The sequence below is a fragment of the Rhinoraja longicauda genome, chromosome 30 (assembly GCF_053455715.1).
Source record: "Rhinoraja longicauda isolate Sanriku21f chromosome 30, sRhiLon1.1, whole genome shotgun sequence".
NCBI classification, from domain to species: domain Eukaryota; kingdom Metazoa; phylum Chordata; class Chondrichthyes; order Rajiformes; family Arhynchobatidae; genus Rhinoraja; species Rhinoraja longicauda.
The window spans coordinates 13,932,293-13,952,112 of NC_135982.1; the positions used below are offsets into that span (position 1 = coordinate 13,932,293).

Below are 19,820 nucleotides of genomic sequence, written 5' to 3' on the forward strand. Positions count from 1 at the left end.
TTTGATTTGTTGCTCCAGGTTCCAGCTTCTGCAGTCATTTGGGTATCTCCCTCCACAGATGCTGCCTGACCTGCTGAGTTTCTCCAGGATTCCAGCCTCTGCAGTTTCTGCCTATCTTCCCTCCGCGGATGATGCACCTCCTCGCCTGTGCTGCAGCCTCCTGTGCCTGTTTGGGAGAGGAGGGAGAGGAGAGGGGGGGAGGGAGATGAGGGAGGGGGGGGGAGGGAGATGAGGGGGGGGGAGGGAGAGGAGGGGGGGGGAGGGAGAGGAGGAGGGGGGGAGGGAGAGGAGGGAGAGGAGGGGGAGGGAGAGGAGGGGGGGAGGGAGAGGAGGGAGAGGAGGGGGGGAGGGAGAGGAGGGAGAGGAGGGGGGGAGGGGAGAGGAGGGGGGGAGGGAGAGGAGGGGGGGGAGGGAGAGGAGGGGGGGAGGAGAGGAGGGGGGGGGAGGAGGGAGAGGAGGGGGGGGGAGGGAGAGGAGGGGGGGGAGGGAGAGGAGGGGGGGAGGGAGAGGAGGGGGGGGAGAGGAGAGGGGGGGGGGAGAGGAGAGGGGGGGGGAGAGGGAGAGGGGGGGGGGGAGAGGAGAGGGGGGGGGAGAGGAGAGGGGAGGGGAGAGGAGAGGGGAGAGGAGAGGAGAGGAGGGGGGGGGGGAGGAGGGAGAGGAGGGGGGGGGGGGGGGAGGGAGAGGAGGGGGGGGGGAGGGAATGGTGATCCCGTTCCCGAAAGTCCAGTCCGGAGAGTGCAGGAGAGAGGGGGCGGGTCGGGACGTGGAGGGGAGTGGAGTGGGTCCATTCCACGGTGGGGAATCCATGGTGGGGTTTGTGCGGGAGGCGGGGGAGGAGAGGAGAGGCTGAGCTGAGCACAGGAGAGGGGAGGTGGTCCGGTCAGGCTGCGGGCTTTCCCAGCGTCTTGGCAAGGTGCGGAGCTGAGAGGGAGCGAGAGGCAAGGAGCGCAAGGAGCAGCCCAGGACGGTGACGCCTGACCACCCACCCACCCACCCAGTCAGCAAAGGTCCCTCTCAGCAAAAGTTGTCCGGAGCGGGAGGAGGGCAACTGGCCGCGACCGAGCGAGGCAGAAAGAATGGAAGGCAGGGAAGTCTACAGGCTCCTCGCCCGACTCCTTCTCATTCTCTCCTTAGCCGTGAGTACAAGTGGTCGTGTGTCCCCCCCCCCACACACCCCCACACACACACCCCCACACACACACACACCCCACCGTGCAAGTGAGGGCAGTGAACGTGGCCTGGCAGGGCCAGCCAGCTCTTCCCCCCCTGCCCTGCCAAAAAAACAAAGTTTGCAAACTTCTCCAGAAGTTTTACAAACTCTTGAGCAAAGCCAGTCCCAGTCCCAGTCCCAGCCCGGGGTTGGAGGCTTTGCCTTTGGGTCAGTGGGAGGGAGACTTGCCTGCCTGCCCGCTGTGGTTCATCTCCCCCCCAGTGTATTTGTGTAAAACTGCTACCAGATAGCGGCGATGGCTAATTTTATCCGGTTTGGAACCATTGCTGTGTCTTAACCTATTCATAGTTTCATCTCTAAATCAGTCTTGTCTTCTGGCTCCACGATTTATTTTTAATGTTTTATTTAAATATACAGTGGGTGCTGGTGGAGGGTGTCTTTCGGTTGCACCTTTTTTTTAAAAAAGGAGATTGGTTTGGCAGAAGTGGTCAGCACAAACATTTTGGACTCTTGGGGTTGACTTGATAAGTTAATGTTGTGGCCCCACGGCTTAAAGCAAACAGTGCCCTTGCGCTAATGGGGCCCCTTGGCACTCACACATCAGATCCAGGACTTCACACCAGGTTCATTACCAAGTGTCTCTCTGTCCATGTTCTCCAGAGATGCTGCCTGGCCCGCTGAGTTACTCCAGCACAGTCTGAAGGAGGGTCTCGACCCGAATCGTCACCCATTCCTTCTCTCCAGAGATTTATTCACAAAGTGCTGGAGTAACAGCAGGTCAGGCAGCATCTCGGGAGAGAAGGAATGGGTGACGTTTCGGGTCGAGACCCTTCTTCAGACTGTGCATCTCTCCAGAGATGCTGCCTGTCCCCCTGAGTTACTCCAGCGTTTTGTGTCTACCTTCGGTGTAAACCAGCATCTGCAGTTCCTCCTCCATGCACACTCTGTGTGTCCGTCTCTCTGCACTCTGCGTAGGAAGGAACTGCAGATGTTGGCTGTACACCGAAGGTAGTCATGAAATATGGGAGTAACTCAACGGGACACGCAGCGTCTCTGGAGAGCAGGAATGGGTGACGTTTCGGGTTGAGACCTGGCTTCAGAGTCTGGGTTAACTCCTCCAGCCACGTCCCAGTGTTAGAATGGAGCAGTTTCATTCCCTGTCACCGGTTTCACTGATAGAATTGGTGGGGCGGTTGGTTCTCAGAGCAGTTGTGAACTGAAGGCTTGTCAATGCTCTTTTTTTAAAAAACGTTGGGTTTGTGGAATTCTCTGCCACAGAAGGTAGTTGAGGCCAGTTCATTGGCTATATTTAAGAGGGAGTTAGATGTGGCCCTTGTGGCTAAAGGGATCAGGGGGTATGGAGAGAAGGCAGGTACGGGATACTGAGTTGAATGATCAGCCATGATCATATTGAATGGCGGTGCAGGCTCGAAGGGCCGAATGGCCTACTCCTGCACCTGTTTCTATGTTTGTGGAATTGGTGCTAAATCAGTTATTGGGGGGGAACAATTTTCTCCCTTTTCCCTTTTATTACTCAAGTAAACTGTGTTCAGAGGAATAGAGCGAAACAAATTAGAAAGGTTTGGTGTCATGTTGGAAACAGTACAGATGGTCAACTGGTTGTGGGAACATTATCAGGAATCTACATGCCAAGTGCAACCCGGTGACTTTCCCAACTCCCCACCCCTTTGAAAACTGCCTGGGTCATGATGGGTCCCGTGTGGAATCTTGCACTCTGGGAGAGAGGAAGATTTAGATGGCAATCGATCAGATGCCCTTTACATTTGCCCCCCAATTTTACTACGTTTATGTAGGTGTGTAATGAGTGTCGGATTCAAGTTCCTCGTGAAGAGGGTATGACCCACTCAGCTGCCATTTTCACTGTACAACTGCTCGTTGCTGAGGTGGCTGGTACAGGCGGTGACGTCTGGTGGCCATTGTTCAAACAGAACAAGGAGTTTGCACAACAAACCGAACAAATAGGACTCTCGGTCTGAAGAAGGGTCTCGACCCGAAAAGTCACCCATTCCTTCTATCCAGAGGAAATTCAAGCTCAAACTAACTGTAGACTTTCAGAACATTTTCTTGGAAACATTACCGACTAGAAAACTGCCTACCTTGCCTCTTGATGGATGACCACAGGCAGCCTCCCCTGCTCCAATAACAGTGAACCTCTCCGACACTCAGTATGATTCTGCCCCACACCAATACCTTTATGTTCATCACACCTGCATTAAAATCTCTGACCCTTTCTCCTTCTGCCTCAGTATAGCGGAGGAGGTCAGATTGGAGGGGCACAGAAACTGTGGCCGATTGTTGGCTCAGAGGGCGTGGATGGGGAGGTGTGGAGGTATTTGAAAAGAGTGAGAGGTTCATAGTGCAGGAAGGAACTGCAGGTGTTGGTTTATACCAAAGATAGACACAAAGCGCTGGTGTAACTCAGCGAGTCAGGCAGCATCTCTGGAGCAAAAGGATGGGTGACGTCTCGGGTCTGAAGAAGGGTTTCCGACCCGAAACGTCAAGTCATCCTTTTTCTCTAGAGATGCTGCCTGACCCGCTGAGTTACTCCAGCGCTTTGTGTCTATCTGTGAGAGGTTTATAGTGCGGAATTCTAAATGGAGAGTGGGTATGGGTCAGCAACGGAGGGGAATGGATTTTGGATCTAGACATCGATTAAAATCCTTTCTTTGAGGTGAGGAGAGAAATGTTGTGGATGAATAGTCCCCAGGAGTGAACTTGTTACTCCTTCGATTACAGTCGTCTGTACTGTCTGGACTTTTTATTACGTGGTGACGAAAGGTGAAACAAAATGTTGAAAATTAGATTACAAAATACCTATGACTCATGCAGTCAACCCACGGAGCAGGGAGCACATTATCTTAACACTGTGGGAAGTGCAGCGTTGCTCTCAATACTGAGTGGCTGCAACCTTTGCTGAGAAATGCGACTTCATTGTGTGGTCTTGATCTTTATAGAATAGACACGGTCAGTGTGAGGACCGGGGTCCGCCCAGGCACTGCTGATGGAGGGAGTGGATTGGGGGGATTAGGTGACTCCACGGGAAAATCACGGACATTGGATGAGATTAAAAATTGAAAATTCCCTTTACAAAAAGGGAAAAAGCTGGAGTAACTCAGTGGGTCAGACAGCATCTCTGAAGAAGGGTCTTGACCCGAAGCGTCGCCTATTCCTTTTCTCCAGAGATGCTGTCTGACCCATGCAGTTATTCCAGCTCTTTGTGTCTATCTTTGGTATAAACCAGCATCTGTAGTACCTTCCTTTTCATAGAACGTTACAGCACAAGAACAGGCCCTTCGGCCCACAATATTTTTGCCGGACATAATGCCAAGATCGTCTCTTATTTACCTGCGCTTAAACCATTCCCCTATATTCCCTGCATATCTGGGATAAAAAGCTGGAGTCTGTGGCATTGTTCTGAACAGGAGCAGTTGCAGTTCCTTCGTCTTCTTTACAAATGTTGAAAGCAAGAGATGGCTGTTCAGCTATGCCCATCCAAAAGCCACTTAAACGCCACTATCGTATCTGCCTCAACCACTAATGCTGGCAGTGCTATCCAGGCATTCGTCACCCTCTGTGTGAATAACAACTTGCCCCCACAACTCCTTTAAAGTTTGCCTCTCTCACTGCAAAGCTGTGCTCTTTAGTATTTGATTTTTCCATCCTGCGGAGAAGGTTCTGCCTGTCCACCCTTCATGTTGACGAGCCTTTCTGCTTGCTTGCCCTCCAATAGTCACTTTACTGACGTATCTTAAAGATGGTTGATTGTGGGACAGATCCCTCCATCGGGAGAGAAGGGGAGCACAAAAAAGTGGCATCAATTAAACCATCCACATCCACACTGTGAGCAGAGGCCATTGAGTGAGAGCTGGAACAGGCTGTTTTGAGAGTTATTGTAATTGAATCTCTTTCCATAGATGCTGTATTTTTAGAAAAGCTAATTTTACTGTACAACGCTCTGCTTAGAATTATGGGCAGGATAGTGCCTTATAAAGGTGGAGTCTCTGAATGTGTAAGAAGGAACTGCAGATGCTGGTTGAAAGCAAAGATAGACACAAAAAGCTGGAGTCTCTGAATGTTTGGAACCGGAGCAGTTCATCAAGCTCCATCAAGAAAGTTGGTCTTCTTTAGACATGTTGAAAACAAGAAGATAGACACAAACTGTTGGCGGAACTCAGCAGGACAGGCAGGATCTCTAGAGGGAAGGAATGGGTGACGTTTTGGGTCAAGACCCTTCTTCAGACTGAAAGTCGCGGGAAAGGGAAACGAGAGATATAGACGATGATGTAGAGAGATATAGAACAAATGAACGAAAGATGTGCAAAAAAGTAACAATGATAAAGGAAACAGACCTTTGTTAGCTGTTTGCTCGGTGAGAACGAAAAGCTGGTGTGACTTGGGTCGGGGATGGAAGGAGAAGCAGGGAATGCAGGGATTACTTGAAGTTAGAGAAATCAAATTCAGACCCCTGGGTTGTAAGCTGCCCAAGCGAAATATGAGATGCTGTTCCTCCAATTTGTGTTGGTAATTCAGCTATGTAATTAAATAATGGTTGATATTTGCATTCTCACATTCAGGCAGCTGATTGGCAAGTGTAACTACGAAGGGCAGTGACAGTGGTTTAAATGAGTGGATATTTGGTTTTTGTGCAGATGCACTTTCAATGTCTCGCATAAAGTGTGCACCTGCAAACGTGCAGGCTTTCACTCCCTCTTGAGTGAAGTGGAATGGGATCGTGCTGACAGGCAGCAGGGTGGGGAAAATGCCCTGGCTAGTGAGGTGCACATTGTGAAAGTAGGGAGAACTAGCATCGGATTTAATCTCTCCCTAAAGCCAGAGGCAAGCTTTAGTTGTTTAGAGATACGGTGCGGAAACAGGCCCTTCGGCCTACCGAGTCCACGCCGACCAGCGATTACTGCACACTAACACTATCCTACACCCGCACTAGGGACAATTTAAAATTATATCAAGCTAATTGACCTACAAACCTGTACATCTTTGGAGTGGGAGGAAACTGGATATCCAAAAAAAAATCGTGGAGAAGGTTACAAACTCCGTATTGACAAGCGCCCATAGTCAGGGTTACACCCGGGTCTCTGGCGCTGTAAGGCAGCAACTCTACTGCTGTGCCACCGAACCGCCCCACAAGCAGCCTGCATAATTATATCTTCTTCTTACGTTTGAGGCAGCAGAAGTTATGAAGCTGCTTCTGCTTCTGCTGTCTCTGTTTGTTGTCGTTCGCCTGACTGAGGTCAGTTGACAGGGCTCACCACGGGGAAGTCGACAACGGGAGCCCCCATAATTATATCCGAACATTGAACAGCGATGAATTGAGGCAGAATGGGTTGCAATGGGACAGAAATAGACCAATTATGTTCTCTAAAGCTCTTTCAAGATGGGGACATTCGCACAGCTGTGGTAATTTTCACAATATTGGGTCGCACCTTGGTGTAAGATGTATTTAATGTGAGTAAAACAATCTATGGGATCTTTGGCTGCTTCGAAAATGCTGGTTTACAATTTAAATAAACCAAAGTGCTCGCAAACACAGCGGGATGTTTTTTCACTCATTTTGATTTGGGGCAATGCTGTTTACGGACATAAACTGAAGTGAAATGAATTGTTTCAGTGTATTAGTTGAAGATGACTCTGTGTATTCCTTGCCCTTTTCCCAAACTGATCGGACATTAATGCTGGATCCAGATATTTATTCCATGAAAATCTGAAAGAAGGCGTAGGAGTTCACCGCTGAGAGCTTGCTCAGCCATTCAAAAAAAATCGCAGCTGATTGTAATCCCAGCTCTGCATTCCCATCTCTCTCTAGTAACTTTTCAATTGAGCATCCACTATTCATCGCCGGCTTGAAAATATTTTAAAACTCTGCTCCCACGACCTTTTTGAGAAAGAAAGTTTCAAGGAATCGCAACCTCCTGAAAGGAAAATAAAATCACCTTAACTGTCTCGTATGAGGCACTCCTTATGTTTGAACAGTGACTCTCTGGATTTGCATTCTCGTATGGGAGGAAACATCCACTCCACCCATGATAGACACAAAAACCTGGTCAGACAGCATCTCGTGGTTGCCTGGGACATTGGTTACACTAGGGACCAATTTACGGGAGCCAATTAACCTACAAACCTGCACGTCTTTGGAGTGTGGGAGGAAACAGGATCACCTGGAGGAAACCCACGTGTTCACAGAGAACTCCATATTGACAGCACCGGTAGTCAGGATAGAACCCAGGTCACTGGCACTGTACAGCAGCAACTCTGCTACTGTGCCCCTGTGTCGTCCTGGTAGCAGAAGCTTAAGGGAGATTTCAGTGGGACATTCAAGTTGAGAGGCAAAAGGGGATATGTTTTGTACACAAGACTAAATCTGTTGGTTTAAGATTAACGATTGGCTGAAGTTTTGGAATTATTTGCAGGTTAGAAAGTCTTTCCAGGTTATTCCCATAGTTTTCTCTTAAACAGAACTGACCAAGTGATTCCTCTTGTTCAATCATTGCCCGTTGTAATGCATGCTTAACCTTTGTAAGCATTTACGGATTCTGTTATGCAGCATATTCCATAAACTCATTAGAGCTCCGTATGTTTAAATGTTAAAAAATCTCTCCTCTTCGTGGGTTCTGAGATCCAGCAGTGGGGAGCTTTGATGCAAGTTGAAATTCAGCTACCTGGCAGCATGAGCAAAGTCGAAAAAGCTTTGCCACTGCTTTCCTGAAACTGTTGCACTGTGCTAAACCAGGCAGTGCTAAACCAGGGAGTTCCATAGTCCTAACACAAGAGTACGGATAGGATTTGCCTGGGGGGGAAAACTAGTGCTGAAGCAAAAGCATTGGGCAAAGGTTGAGGAAGCGGGATTCAAGGATTCTGTCACCTGGCCAAGCGTGCTTGGACTCGTATTCAACCAGCCTGCCAGAATGTGTTGCCTGGGGCGAGACAGCAAGCTTTCAGATGCCGAGATAAGTGGTTCTTCTACCTGGCAACTATTATAAAGTTGTAAATGGGATGGGAGCTCTTTTTTTCATTAAGCGTGCGGCTATTGAACATAGCTGTGGTGTTGACGTAAGTTGCACATAATTGTCAACAGAGGCCAAGATTTTAAAGGAAGAACAAAGCTTGTATTGACTCGAGGGCCTGAGTTATAAAGAGAGGTTGAGCAGGCAAGGACTCTATTCCTTGGAGCGCAGGATGAGGGGTGGTCTTATAGAGGTGTACAAAATCATGAGAGGAATAAATCGGGTAGATGCAGAGTCTCTGGCTCAGAGTAGAGGAATCAAGAACCAGAGGACATAGGTTTAAGGTGAGGGGGAAAAGATTTAATAGGAACCTGAGGGGTAACTTTTTCACACAAAGGGTGGTGGGTGTATGGAATGAGCTGCTGGAGGAGGTAGTTGAGGCAGGTACAGTTTAAAAAAACATTTGGACAGGTACATGGATAGGACCGGTTTAGAGGTATATGGGCCAAATGCAGGCAGGTGGGGCTAGTGTAGATGGGACATGTTGGGCTGAGGGGCCAGTTTCCAAGCAGTCTCACTCTACGACTCTTTGACTCCATGAACAGTGTGGGACTGGTCAGCTGTAGAAACAAGAAACTTCAGATGCTGGCATCCACAAAAGGAACAAAGTACTGGAGTAACTCAGCAGGGTCGGGCAGCTTCTCTGGAGAACATGGATAGGTGACGTTCCAGGTCTGAAGAAGGACAGGTCAGTAGTTGGGAGTCTAACATGGGTTGCCTGTCGTTCTGAAAAGCGAACGTGGGCTCTTCCCCATTGGCCCTGTGCACTCCCTAGCTAGGACGTCAATAATGCTTGTGTTTTGTACACATTGCTGACAGAATATCATATCTCGAACTTTGAATTGCATAGACAGAGGGAGGCCATTTGGCCCATACTAGTTCTGTACCACCTCCCCATCTGCATTACACTGGCGATTCAAATCTTGTGCAGACTTGTCCAAACTATGCCCCCCTAGCGGTACATTCCAGAACGAGTCTCCACCTTCATTCTGTGACCTCTGGCACTTGACTCCTCTGTCACTGGGAATGGTGTCTCTTCATCGACTCTGTCCGGACTCATGGTTGTAATTAAGTCAATCGACCCCTCCCCCCCCCCCCCCCCCCCTCTATCCCATCAACCTATTGTGTGTTCCACATCAGTAAAGTTCTTCGTCCATGAAATCTTTCTTGTAAATCGCCTCTGCACCTTTAAAGTCTTTGCATCATTCCTAGCGCGCGGCGCCCACAGTTGTTAAGATTCCTCATGACTTCCCAGCTCTTGTTCTTGGTCTCTGTTCGTAAAGCCCAGGATTCCTTAGATTTTTGCAACCACTTTCTCAACCTGCCCTGCCGCTTTTAATGAACTACACACACATTTGCATTGGCTGGGGAACGCCTGACTCCTGAGATGAGAAGTGCTGCCAGCTGTAACAAGCGACCACTTGTATTGAAGAGGCCGGTCTAGTAACATGTGATGCTCAGGTAGCTGGGAGGAGAACAATTATTAAAAGAACACTGGCTTTTAATAGCTTTCCAAGTTGGCTCAAGTTTTTTTAACCCTTCAAAGATCCAGGCAGCATATCTGTGTCGCACTGAGAACTTCAGCACTAGCTTGCACAAGCTTATTGTGAGAATGCAGTCAACTGGGGGAATATATGGAAGCTGTTATAAGATGTGCTATGAAACTGGAGAAATAGCAACTTTTACAGAAAGTCAAAGGTGAGGGTAATTTTATGGCCCTTTTAGAAAGCTGCTTCTCTCTGTGTATGAGAATACTTTAAAATTGGATTAAGTGTTTGACAGTGATATTTATGGTCTTACGTGTAGCCGTAATTCAAGGGAAGGATTGAAGCAATAAAATAAACAGTTGGAGGGGAAAATAGACACATGTTCGGAAAGTATTTGGCTTTCGAGTCTGGAAACCTAGGCCGAGCCCACGGAACCCAGCAGTATGTGCCAGGTTTGGGTCGGGTTAGGCCTTGCCAACGTGTAGAGGATGTGATTCACGTTGCCATGTGTGACAACCAATCTTGATCAATGGTGAGATGAGAGTGCAGCAGAGCAAGCCTTCTGCTTATGTGCAAGAAGAAACTGCAAATGTTGGTTTATGCCGAAGATAAACACTAAACGCTGGAGTAACTTAGCGGGACAGGCAGCTTCTTTGGAGAGAGGGAATGGGTGATGTTTCGGGTCGAGACCCTTCTTCCTGGCTTGTGGGTAGGAAATGTAGTAAGACCCCGGGATCTTGGACTAGGCCACGTCTGGCCATGGTTAACCCATGGATGGGGTTTAATTTTATATCTGAGCTCTATATACTCTACTGTGAGGAAATTCTCTGTGTTTTCGGTTTGCTCACAATGATGGCGATTGTAGATTACATTTGGCCTTTTTCATAGGCATGGCCATGCTGGGGCAAGGCATTGATTTCCTTCTGAAGAAGGGTCTTGACCCGAAACGTCACCCATTCCTTCTCTCCAGAGATGCTGCCTGTCCCGCTGAGTTACTCCAGCATTTTGTGTCTATCTTCGGTTTAAACCAGCATCTGCAGTTCCTTCCCACGCATTGATTTCCTTGTCGGGTTCTTTTTGACGAAGCACTTTTTCACACGTCCATGAGTGACAGGAGCAGAATTAGGCCATTCGGCCCATCAAGTCTACTCAGCCATTCAATAATGGCTGATCTATCTTTCCTTCTCAACCCCATTCTCCTGTCTTCTCCACACAACCCCTGACACCCAATATTTTTTGTACCCTTTTCCAAATGATCCAAAGCGCGTGACAATCTGTGGTACGTTGAAATATTGTTGCTCTTGCAGTGTACCACAGGGGGCACGGTAGCTAATTTGGGAAGATTCTACCGGCAGAAGTGTGAGAACCCAGTATCCTGCAAATGATGATCAGGTTGTCCCCAATCATCAAGGGCGGCACAGTGGTGCAGCGGTAGAGCGACTGCCTTACAGCGCCAGGGACCCGGGTTCAATCCTGACTACAGGTGCTTGTCTCTATGGTGTTTGTACGTTCTCCCCGTGACGTGCGTGGGTTTTCTCTGGGAGCTCCAGTTTCCTCCCACACTCCAAAGACGTACGTGTGTGTTGGTTAATTGGCTTGGTATAGTTGTAAATTTCCCCTAGTGTGTGCAGGGTAGTGTAAGTGTGCGGGGATCGCTGGTCGGCGCGGACTCGGTGGGACGAAGGGCCTGTTTCCGCACTGTATCTCTGAACTAAACAATTCACAGCTGCTCTACTGAGAGACTAGAGAGGAGCATCTCACCTGCACTTCCTGATGCACGGCACTCGTCACTGCACAGCAACTCGGCATTTTGTGCCCACGTGTTTGGAGTTGGACGCAGCTGGTCAAGTGCGTCTGCCGCTAATGATCCTCCTCACCCTCTCACTGCCCTGCTCAGACTCTCCTTCAGCATCCCTGTATCCCCATCTCCCTTGTGTGGGTATCAGTTCTTCACATAAATGCCGAGTGCCTAAACCCTCTTCAGTGGGAAGCATGTGCTGCGCTCCCACCACTTTGTGTGAAGCCACTCCTGCTAAATTCTTTCTTTGAACTGTTTGCGACCTTGCTTGTTTTTGGACGTGTTTGATCTCGGCTCCCCCACTTGCACGGACAGACTTGGAATGTTATACCACCCTTGCCAGAGTGCAGTTGGCGACAGGTTGTTCTGCTGCTATTGCTGCTGCTCCATTTTCCATTCATTTGTCCTTGTCTTGTGTGCTGAAGGAGGGGATCAATTGCCTCCTGTGAACACCAACCATCCTTTCTAGCTTTCTTCTCCCCCCCCCCCCCCCCAACCCCTACAATCAGTCTGAAGAAGGGTCCTGACCTAAAATGTCACCGATCCACGCTCTCCAGGGATGCCACTTGACCTGCTGAGTCACTCCAGCACCTTGTATCTTTCTTTGACCAAAACCAGTTGTGTTTTTAATCTTTATCACATTAAAAGCAATGGTGAACATGGGACTTTATTGCAGGTGAATTAAGTTTTCTTTCCTTTGATGATGGAATGACGGCAGAGTATAGTTTACTGCTCTTGTTGCCAGTAAGGATGCAGTAGGAGTCAGGTCTCCACTGTCTGCTCTCTTGCACTGGGAGCCAAGCGGAAGAACGGACGGAACTCCTTTCACTGGCTTGGGACAGGCCATCACTATACCTCACTGTGTGTCATGTCTTCAAAGGCATAGAAACAAAAGGCTTTTATTTCTCAAGTAAAATGTAGTCACCTTCCAATGCTAGAGTTTTACTTGCAGATGCTGGTTCAAATTGAAGGTAGACACAAAATGCTGGAGTAACTCAGCGGGTCAGGCAGCATCTCCTGAGATGATGCCTGACCCGCTGAGTTACTCCAGCATTTTGTGTCCACCTTCTATTGTGGCGCAAGTGTACCTTTTCCGTTGTGGTTAAAAATAGACATGGATTTTGTTGACTTCAGGGCATCGTTGCCTGCCAGGCACTTTGACGATTGGTGATGTGGGAAAATGTCGAAGCCAGTTTTTAAAAATTCATTCACAGGTTATAGATGTTCGGCGGCGGTGCTGGAACTTGTTGTCCGACAGTAATTGCCGTGGGGACTTGCGTAGGTTTGAGGTCACATATTTAAAAAAGGCTGGATGTGGGCAGCCGACTTCTTCTTAGAAGGATGTTGGTGAACCACTTGGGTTTTGTAGACAGTGTAGTGGTTTCACAGGCACTATTACCAAGGCCGGCTTTGCAACCAGGGAATTCCCAATGACTGCACTGAGATGGGAGGCAAATAGGACACACAAAAACCGCAGATGCTGGTTTAACCAAAAAAAGAACTGGAGTAACTCAGCAGGTCAGGCAGCATATCTGGAGGACGAGGATAGGTGACGTTTTGGGTCGACACCTTGAATTTAAGATTTAAGATTTACGCAAATCTTTATTTTGAGTTTACGGCTTAAGACTCTTATTTGTGTACTCTAGTGGGTCTTGATCCATGTCCTTTTAAGATTGAGTTTGCACACTTAGGAACACTTAATAACTGAAAGAGGCCTCTTGTTTCCACTGTTGCCTTGATTCAGATCTGGAAACAGCAGAGTGTAATCTTGGTGCATGAGCCACACAGTGTGATTACTTCAATAAGATTTGCACAAATCTTTATATTGAGTTTAAATAAAGGAAAAATGAAGATTAATATGATCTGAAGAGTGAAAGGTGAGGTAGACGTTTAACCTTGCATTAGAAATGTGAAATAGTTAATCAAGCATGCATAGTTTAAATGGGTTGCCAAAAAAATCATTTTAACCCTTGCTGTCCCAGAGTGTGTCATCGGGAAAGGGGAACGATATCCAGTGGATAAGGTGTAAGAAAATAACTGCAGATGCTGGTACAAATCGAAGGTATTTATTTCACAAAATGCTGGAGTAACTCAGCAGGTCAGGCAGCATCTCAGGAGAGAAGGAATGGGTGATGTTTCGGGTCGGGTCGAGACCCTTCTAAGGGTCTCGACCCGAAACGTCACCCATTCCTTCTCTCCTGAGATGCTGCCTGACCTGCTGAGTTACTCCAGCATTTTGTGAATAAATACCTTCGACAAGTGACAAGGACTCTTTTTGAAGGTTTTCCACGCAGTATCTCTAAAACAAAAACTAAAAACTAAAGATCATGATTTAAAACAAAACTGTAAAACTATCAAGATAATATTAAAGGGACCAATTTTATCATGTCACTAAACTCATATTTTCTTATATTAAATCTATGCTGGCTCTCAGAATAATCCCATCAATCCCTCACATTTCCCAGCAGACTGTTTTATACAATAGACAATAGGTGCAGGAGGAGGCCATTCGGACCTTCGAGCCAGCACCGCTGCCGGTCTCGCATGCCGGTCAACTCCCCCCGATTTTCCTGCCTCCCACCTAGACGGCACGGTAGCGCAGCGGTAGAGTTGCTGCTTTACAGCGAATGCAGCGCCGGAGACCCAGGTTCGATCCTGACTACGGGTGCTGCACTGTAAGGAGTTTGTACGTTCTCCCCGTGACCTGCGTGGGTTTTCTCCGAGATCTTCGGTTTCCTCCCACACTCCAAAGACGTACAGGTATGTAGGTTAATTGGCTGGGTAAATGTAAAAATTGTCCCTAGTGGGTGTAGGATAGTGTTAATGTACGGGGATCGCTGGGCGGCACGGACTTGGTCGGCCGAAAGGGCCTGTTTCCGGCTGTATATATATGATATGATATGATAGACAAGGGATTATTTACACTGCCATTTCGCCACTTTTAGCATTGATGTCTGAAAGCAACCCCACAATGTTAATCAGTTTGAAGAAGGGTCTCAACCCGAAACGTCACCCATTCCTTCTCTCCAGAGATGCTGCCTGTCCCGCTGAGTGACTCCAGCAAATTGTGACCCCCGCCATTTTTCAACCACGCAGGTCTACGATGGCTTCCATTTTACCATCTCTGCAACTCTGGCATGGAATTTTCTGATCTGCAGTTGATCTTTGGAGCTGACAACTGGGCTGGTCATAGATAGGAACCATGAAGGAAAGTGGTGCATGATGTGTGATTGTACGATAAACTCTGAAATAAGACGTCAGCAAGTGTAGATGGGCATCTTGGTTGGCATGGACAAGTTGGGCTGAAGGGCCTGTGTCCGTGCTGTATGACCCCTTGAGTCAATAATTCTACAAGGACCTTTGAGTAATGGCTAAGGCTCATTGGTTGCACTTTTGGTGCAAGTCCCTCTTCAAAGGGTTCAGCTCTCAGCCAGAGATCCCTTCCTTCTTTGTTGTTGTTTAGTATGTGTTAAATGTATGTTTTACTGGGCTTCAGCTTGTTTTATGTGGGGAGAGGGTTGGGGGAAACTTTTTTTAATCTCTTACCTCAACGCAGATGGAATTCTTTTTTTCCCGTAACGTATCTCCGTCTGCACTGCGGTCTAACATCGTGGAGCTGGCGGCCTTTGCTGGAGATCGACTTTGGGAGCTCCAACCGCAGGAGCCTGCGGACTTAACATCGTGGAGCTGGCAATCCCTGTCGGGGATCGACCCTGTGCTGACTTTAACATCGAGGAGCTCCCGGTCCCGGGTTAGAGACCGACTTCGGGAGCTCCAGGCCACAGGAGCTTCGATCGCCCCGACGTGGGAGCTTCGACCGTCCCGATTGCAGACGGTTCGGCTGCCCTGACCGTGGGAGAATAAAGAGGAAGAAAATTAGACTTTATTGCCTTCCATCACAGTGAGGAATGTGGGGAATCCGCTGTGGTGGATGTTTATGTTAACTTTTATGCAGTTGTGTGTCTTGTTGCTTTTTTTTTAGTGTGGCTGTATGGTAATTTGAGTTTCACTGTACCTTAATTGGTACACGTGACAATAAATAGACCTTTGAACCTTTGAAGACAAATAAGTGGGAGCAGTGGACCCGTTTTCGCCTGTTTGTTTCTGTGCTAGAACAGTGACCACTGCGAGACGCTGAGGTTACATAAATGCTCGTGCTGGTTTTCTTTGTGGTGTGGCATCTGGCCACCCTGGAGCACGGTTTGGCCAGGCAGGGTTGACAGAAGCCAAGAACTTCCCCGTGTCTTTCCACCATCTCTCCTATTCTCCACATAGAGCCCTTCATTCCCCATCCCAGAGGGTGCATCAATTCACAGGTCTATGCGGAGAGGCGGCCTGGTGAAGCCGTCCTTTATTCCCGTGTGAAAGTTTGCTTAGGTGGACGTTAATCGATGATGTATTCCCAGCGGAGGGGTTGCGAAGTACAAGACCTCTCGGTCACCTTTGTGGGGATGAAGGGGGAGATTTTTGGTTGTAGTTACAAAGCCTGGAGCCTCTCCAAGCACAGGTACAGAGGCAATGCAATGCAGTGTAACATTGGCGGGGCGGTTATAGTGTAGTAAAATCATTGATGGCGCAAGGTCACTAAATGATTACAACCCGGCTGGTTAACACATTGTGCTCTGCCCAGTTAACTACTTGTAGCCAGGAGCCATACATAGATCAGTGATGTGTGTTGCCGAGACAGCAGGATTACGGGACATGGGATGTGACACACGGCGGTATTTGTTGCAGCAGCTGTAAAAACATTCGGGGTGCCTGGTGGAAGCCAGGGTCTGGCCTGGGTTAAGAGGTTGCAGCGTGTCTTGCATTTTTCTTCCAGCCCCAACGGCCCTGAAACCACAGCCTGAGCCAGCAACCCATTCCTTCCATGCACACTGCTCTGACCCTGGCCTACCCTTAATCCCACCCTGAGCCAGCAACACGTTCAGTTCAGTTCATTTTACTGTCCCGTGTACCGAGTTACAGTGAAAAGCTTTTGTTGCATGCTATCCAGTCAGCAGAAAGACATTACATGATTACCATTTCTAGTGAGGAGCAGAGATTTAAGAGCGTGGTGCGATTGCCATATGTGATTACAGATCTGCTTCTGTGGCTAGCACGCAGTTATTCGCCTGCGTTGGGCGCCATCTTGGAAGCCATTCCTTCCATGGACACTGTACCGGCCCTGGCCTGCCCTTAACCCCAGTCTGAGCCAACAACCCATTCCTTCCAAGGGCCCTCAGCCTGAGGCCTCCCATCCTTCAGTGGTCTAGGTGTGTCGTGTTCCAGCTGAACCCTGTGGTTGGAAGATGAGGCCACCTATATGCTGTGTGCATCCGGACACATTTATGTGTCATGTGGAGATTGGATGATCTGGTCCGCTGTGGTTTTAAAACAAGATGCAGTGGGCTAGTTAAACAGAACACTAAATTAGGAACAAAATTTCTAATGGAAGAAAAGTGGTCTTTTTTAAGTAGTTGTAACTATAGCCCAAACCTCCACTGTCATCATGTCAACTGCAAACTCGTACCGTTACTGAGGATACAGCCTTTTGGAGATAAACGCAAAATGCTGGAGTAACTCTGCGGGACAGGCAGCATCTCTGGAGAGAAGGAATGGGTGACATTTCGGGTCGAGACCCTTCAGCCCTTTGGAGTATTTCTATCCCCAAGGTTATGTCTAGTATGGACATGATGACTATTTGCTGCGTTACCTCAGTGTGTAGTACTCTTGCCTCAGCAACAGAGGTTGGGGGGGTCAAGCCTGGGCTTGTCCATTGTATTGTTCATTCAACTTTGCGCACTTAATCAAATGGACAAGATTCCTGTTTTAGTGGAGCAGCAAGTTCTGGCCCGTGTTTATGCCTCTGCGAATACTCTACATTAGGTGCTGGTAATTCATTACATTATTCGAGACCCTTCTTTAGACTTGGCTTCGGTAAAATTGTAAACTGTGCCTTGTGTGTAGGATATTGTTAGTGTATGGGGATCGCTGGTCGGCGTGGACTCAGTGGGTCTACGGGCCTGATTCTGTGCGGTATCTCTAAACTAAACTAGTCCAATGACAAGCTGGCCACGTATTGCGCATTGTGGAGAGACAAGAAGAGGTGATGATCCCTGTGGTATTGGTAGTGAGCATTTGCCATTACAGTATTTGCATTTTCATAACTGAAATAGATTCTTGCTCAACTCCCAAATTGGTGACGTTAGATCAGGGGACACTTGGTGCGCTGGTCCTACGGCACAGAAACAGATTATTTGGCCCACCGAGTCCACACCAACCATTGAAATCCATTTATGCTAATCCCAATTACAGGTCCACCACTGATTTTCTGGCATCCTTGGATCCAGAGCCTTGCTGGATTATCCATTTTACCGGGGCAAATTCAACCCGCTGATGACGTCAAGCCGAGGAAGTGCCGATGAGGTCGAGATCAGATGCCACATCTGGTCGAGGCAGCGCATTTTCCAGGGAACATCTGGGGGCAATTTCAAGTGTGCCCTCGTAATTCATGGAAGTCCCGGTGAGGACGAGATCGGCCGGCCTACCCAGTCAAGGCACCACATTTTCTGGGGGACATCTGGGGAGGGTTTCAAGTGCGCTCTGGTAATTTTGTCCGGATTAAAGGAGGTGCCAGACCACCAGTTGCCGGGAGATCAGTGGTAGGCCTGTATTTTATTCTCCCCATATTCCTAAAACCTCTTTCTAAATTATACTACTCGCCCACATGCTAGTGTGGCCAATTAACTTATGGCAAATTAACTTACTACCCACATCTCCTTGGGATGTGGAATAAAATCAGAATACCCAGAGACAACCCACACTGCCATAAGTTAATTGGCCACGTTAGTGTGTGGGCGAGTAGTATACTGGAGGGATTTTTTAGGAATATGGGGAGAATAAAATACAGGTCTACCCTACCACCGATTTTCCGGCAACTGATGATCCGGCACCTCCTTAAATCCGGCCAAAATTGCCAGAGCGCACTTGAAACCCTCCCCAGATGTCCCCCAGAAAATGCGGTGCCTAGACCGGGTAGGCCGGCCGATCTCGTCCTCACCGGGGCTTCCACGGTCTGACCTCATCGGCGGGTTGCCCTGGTAAAATGGATAATCCAGCAAGGCTCTGGAACCAAGGATGCTGGAAAATCAGTGGTCACAGGGAGAACATGCAAACTCAATGCGAAGTCAACATTAAACCTGGGTTGTGAGTGCCCCTGAGGCAGCAACTCCACCAGCTGTGTCACTTTTACTCGGTCACCTTCAGTGGTTTCATCTTCTTTGCCGCATTGCTTAGGTTTTGCCATTTGTTTTAGATTATCTGAATATAGAACATATGTTCATTGTTAAATTACTGGTTTGAGTTGTGGATTATATAACCAATGATTTACAATGAATAACCTTGCTTCGTTTCTTGTTAACCATTCAGGACCTAGCGCTAGGTGGTTGCAGTGTAGTGTGACAGGGACGGCGCGGTGGCGCAGCGGTAGATTTGCTGCCTTACAGCGCCAGAGACCCGGGTTTGATCCTGACTGTGGGTGCTGTCTTTACGGAGTTTGTACGTTCTCCCTGTGACTGCATGGGTTTTCTCCGGGTGCTCCGGTTTCCTCCCACACTACAAAGACATACAGGTTGGTAGGTTAATTGGCTTTGGTAATATTGTAAATTGCTCCTAGGGTGTAGGATAGTGTTAGTGTACAGGGTAAAGGGACTTGGTGGCACGGACTTGGTGGCATGGACTTGGTGGCACGGACATGGTGGCACGGACTTGGTGGTCCGAAGGGCCTGTATCTGCGCTGTATCTCTAAAATCTAAAGTCTATATGAGAGTCTCACCAAACTCTTTTGCCTGTGGGTGAAAATAACTGTCCACTTACAACCATCCAGTCCACAGATACCCTGGCACAACCTCTCTTTTGCACTGCCCTTGAGGCAGAGAGAGAAGATGGGGTTGGTTGTCAAGTTGGACTTTGAAATTTGATTAGTGCAGGTGTCACGGGTTATGGGGAGAAGGCAGGACAATGGAGTTGGGAGAGAAAGATCCACCATGATTGAATGGTGGAATAAACTAGATGGGCTGAATGGCCTAATTCTGCTCCTATAGCATATGAGCTTATGAACATGATGCTAGACTGAAAATACCACTAATTCTAGGGATGTATCGGATAAAACTGAGACTGAGAAGAGCACTGTCAACTCTGGGGTTTGGTTGGTGCCTGAACATGGGTTGCCACTGGCTACTGAGCCACAGTCAGCACCATCCAATGCATTCATAAGATTATGTGATAGGTGCAGAATTAGGCCATTAGGCTCATCAGGTCTACTCCGCCATTCACTAATGGCT

At 48.3% G+C, this 19,820-nt stretch overlaps 1 protein-coding gene across 1 annotated transcript in view; it reads left to right on the forward strand.

Moving 5' to 3' along the window:
- The first annotated feature begins 916 nt into the window (after positions 1–916).
- hspg2 (heparan sulfate proteoglycan 2) overlaps positions 917–19,820 on the forward strand; it is a 389,926-nt gene continuing 371,022 nt past the window's right edge. The window contains exon 1 of the mRNA XM_078425384.1: positions 917–1,136. Within this exon, the coding sequence (XP_078281510.1) occupies positions 1,077–1,136 (60 nt within the window). The 5' untranslated portion in view covers positions 917–1,076. The remainder of the gene's footprint in view (positions 1,137–19,820) is intronic.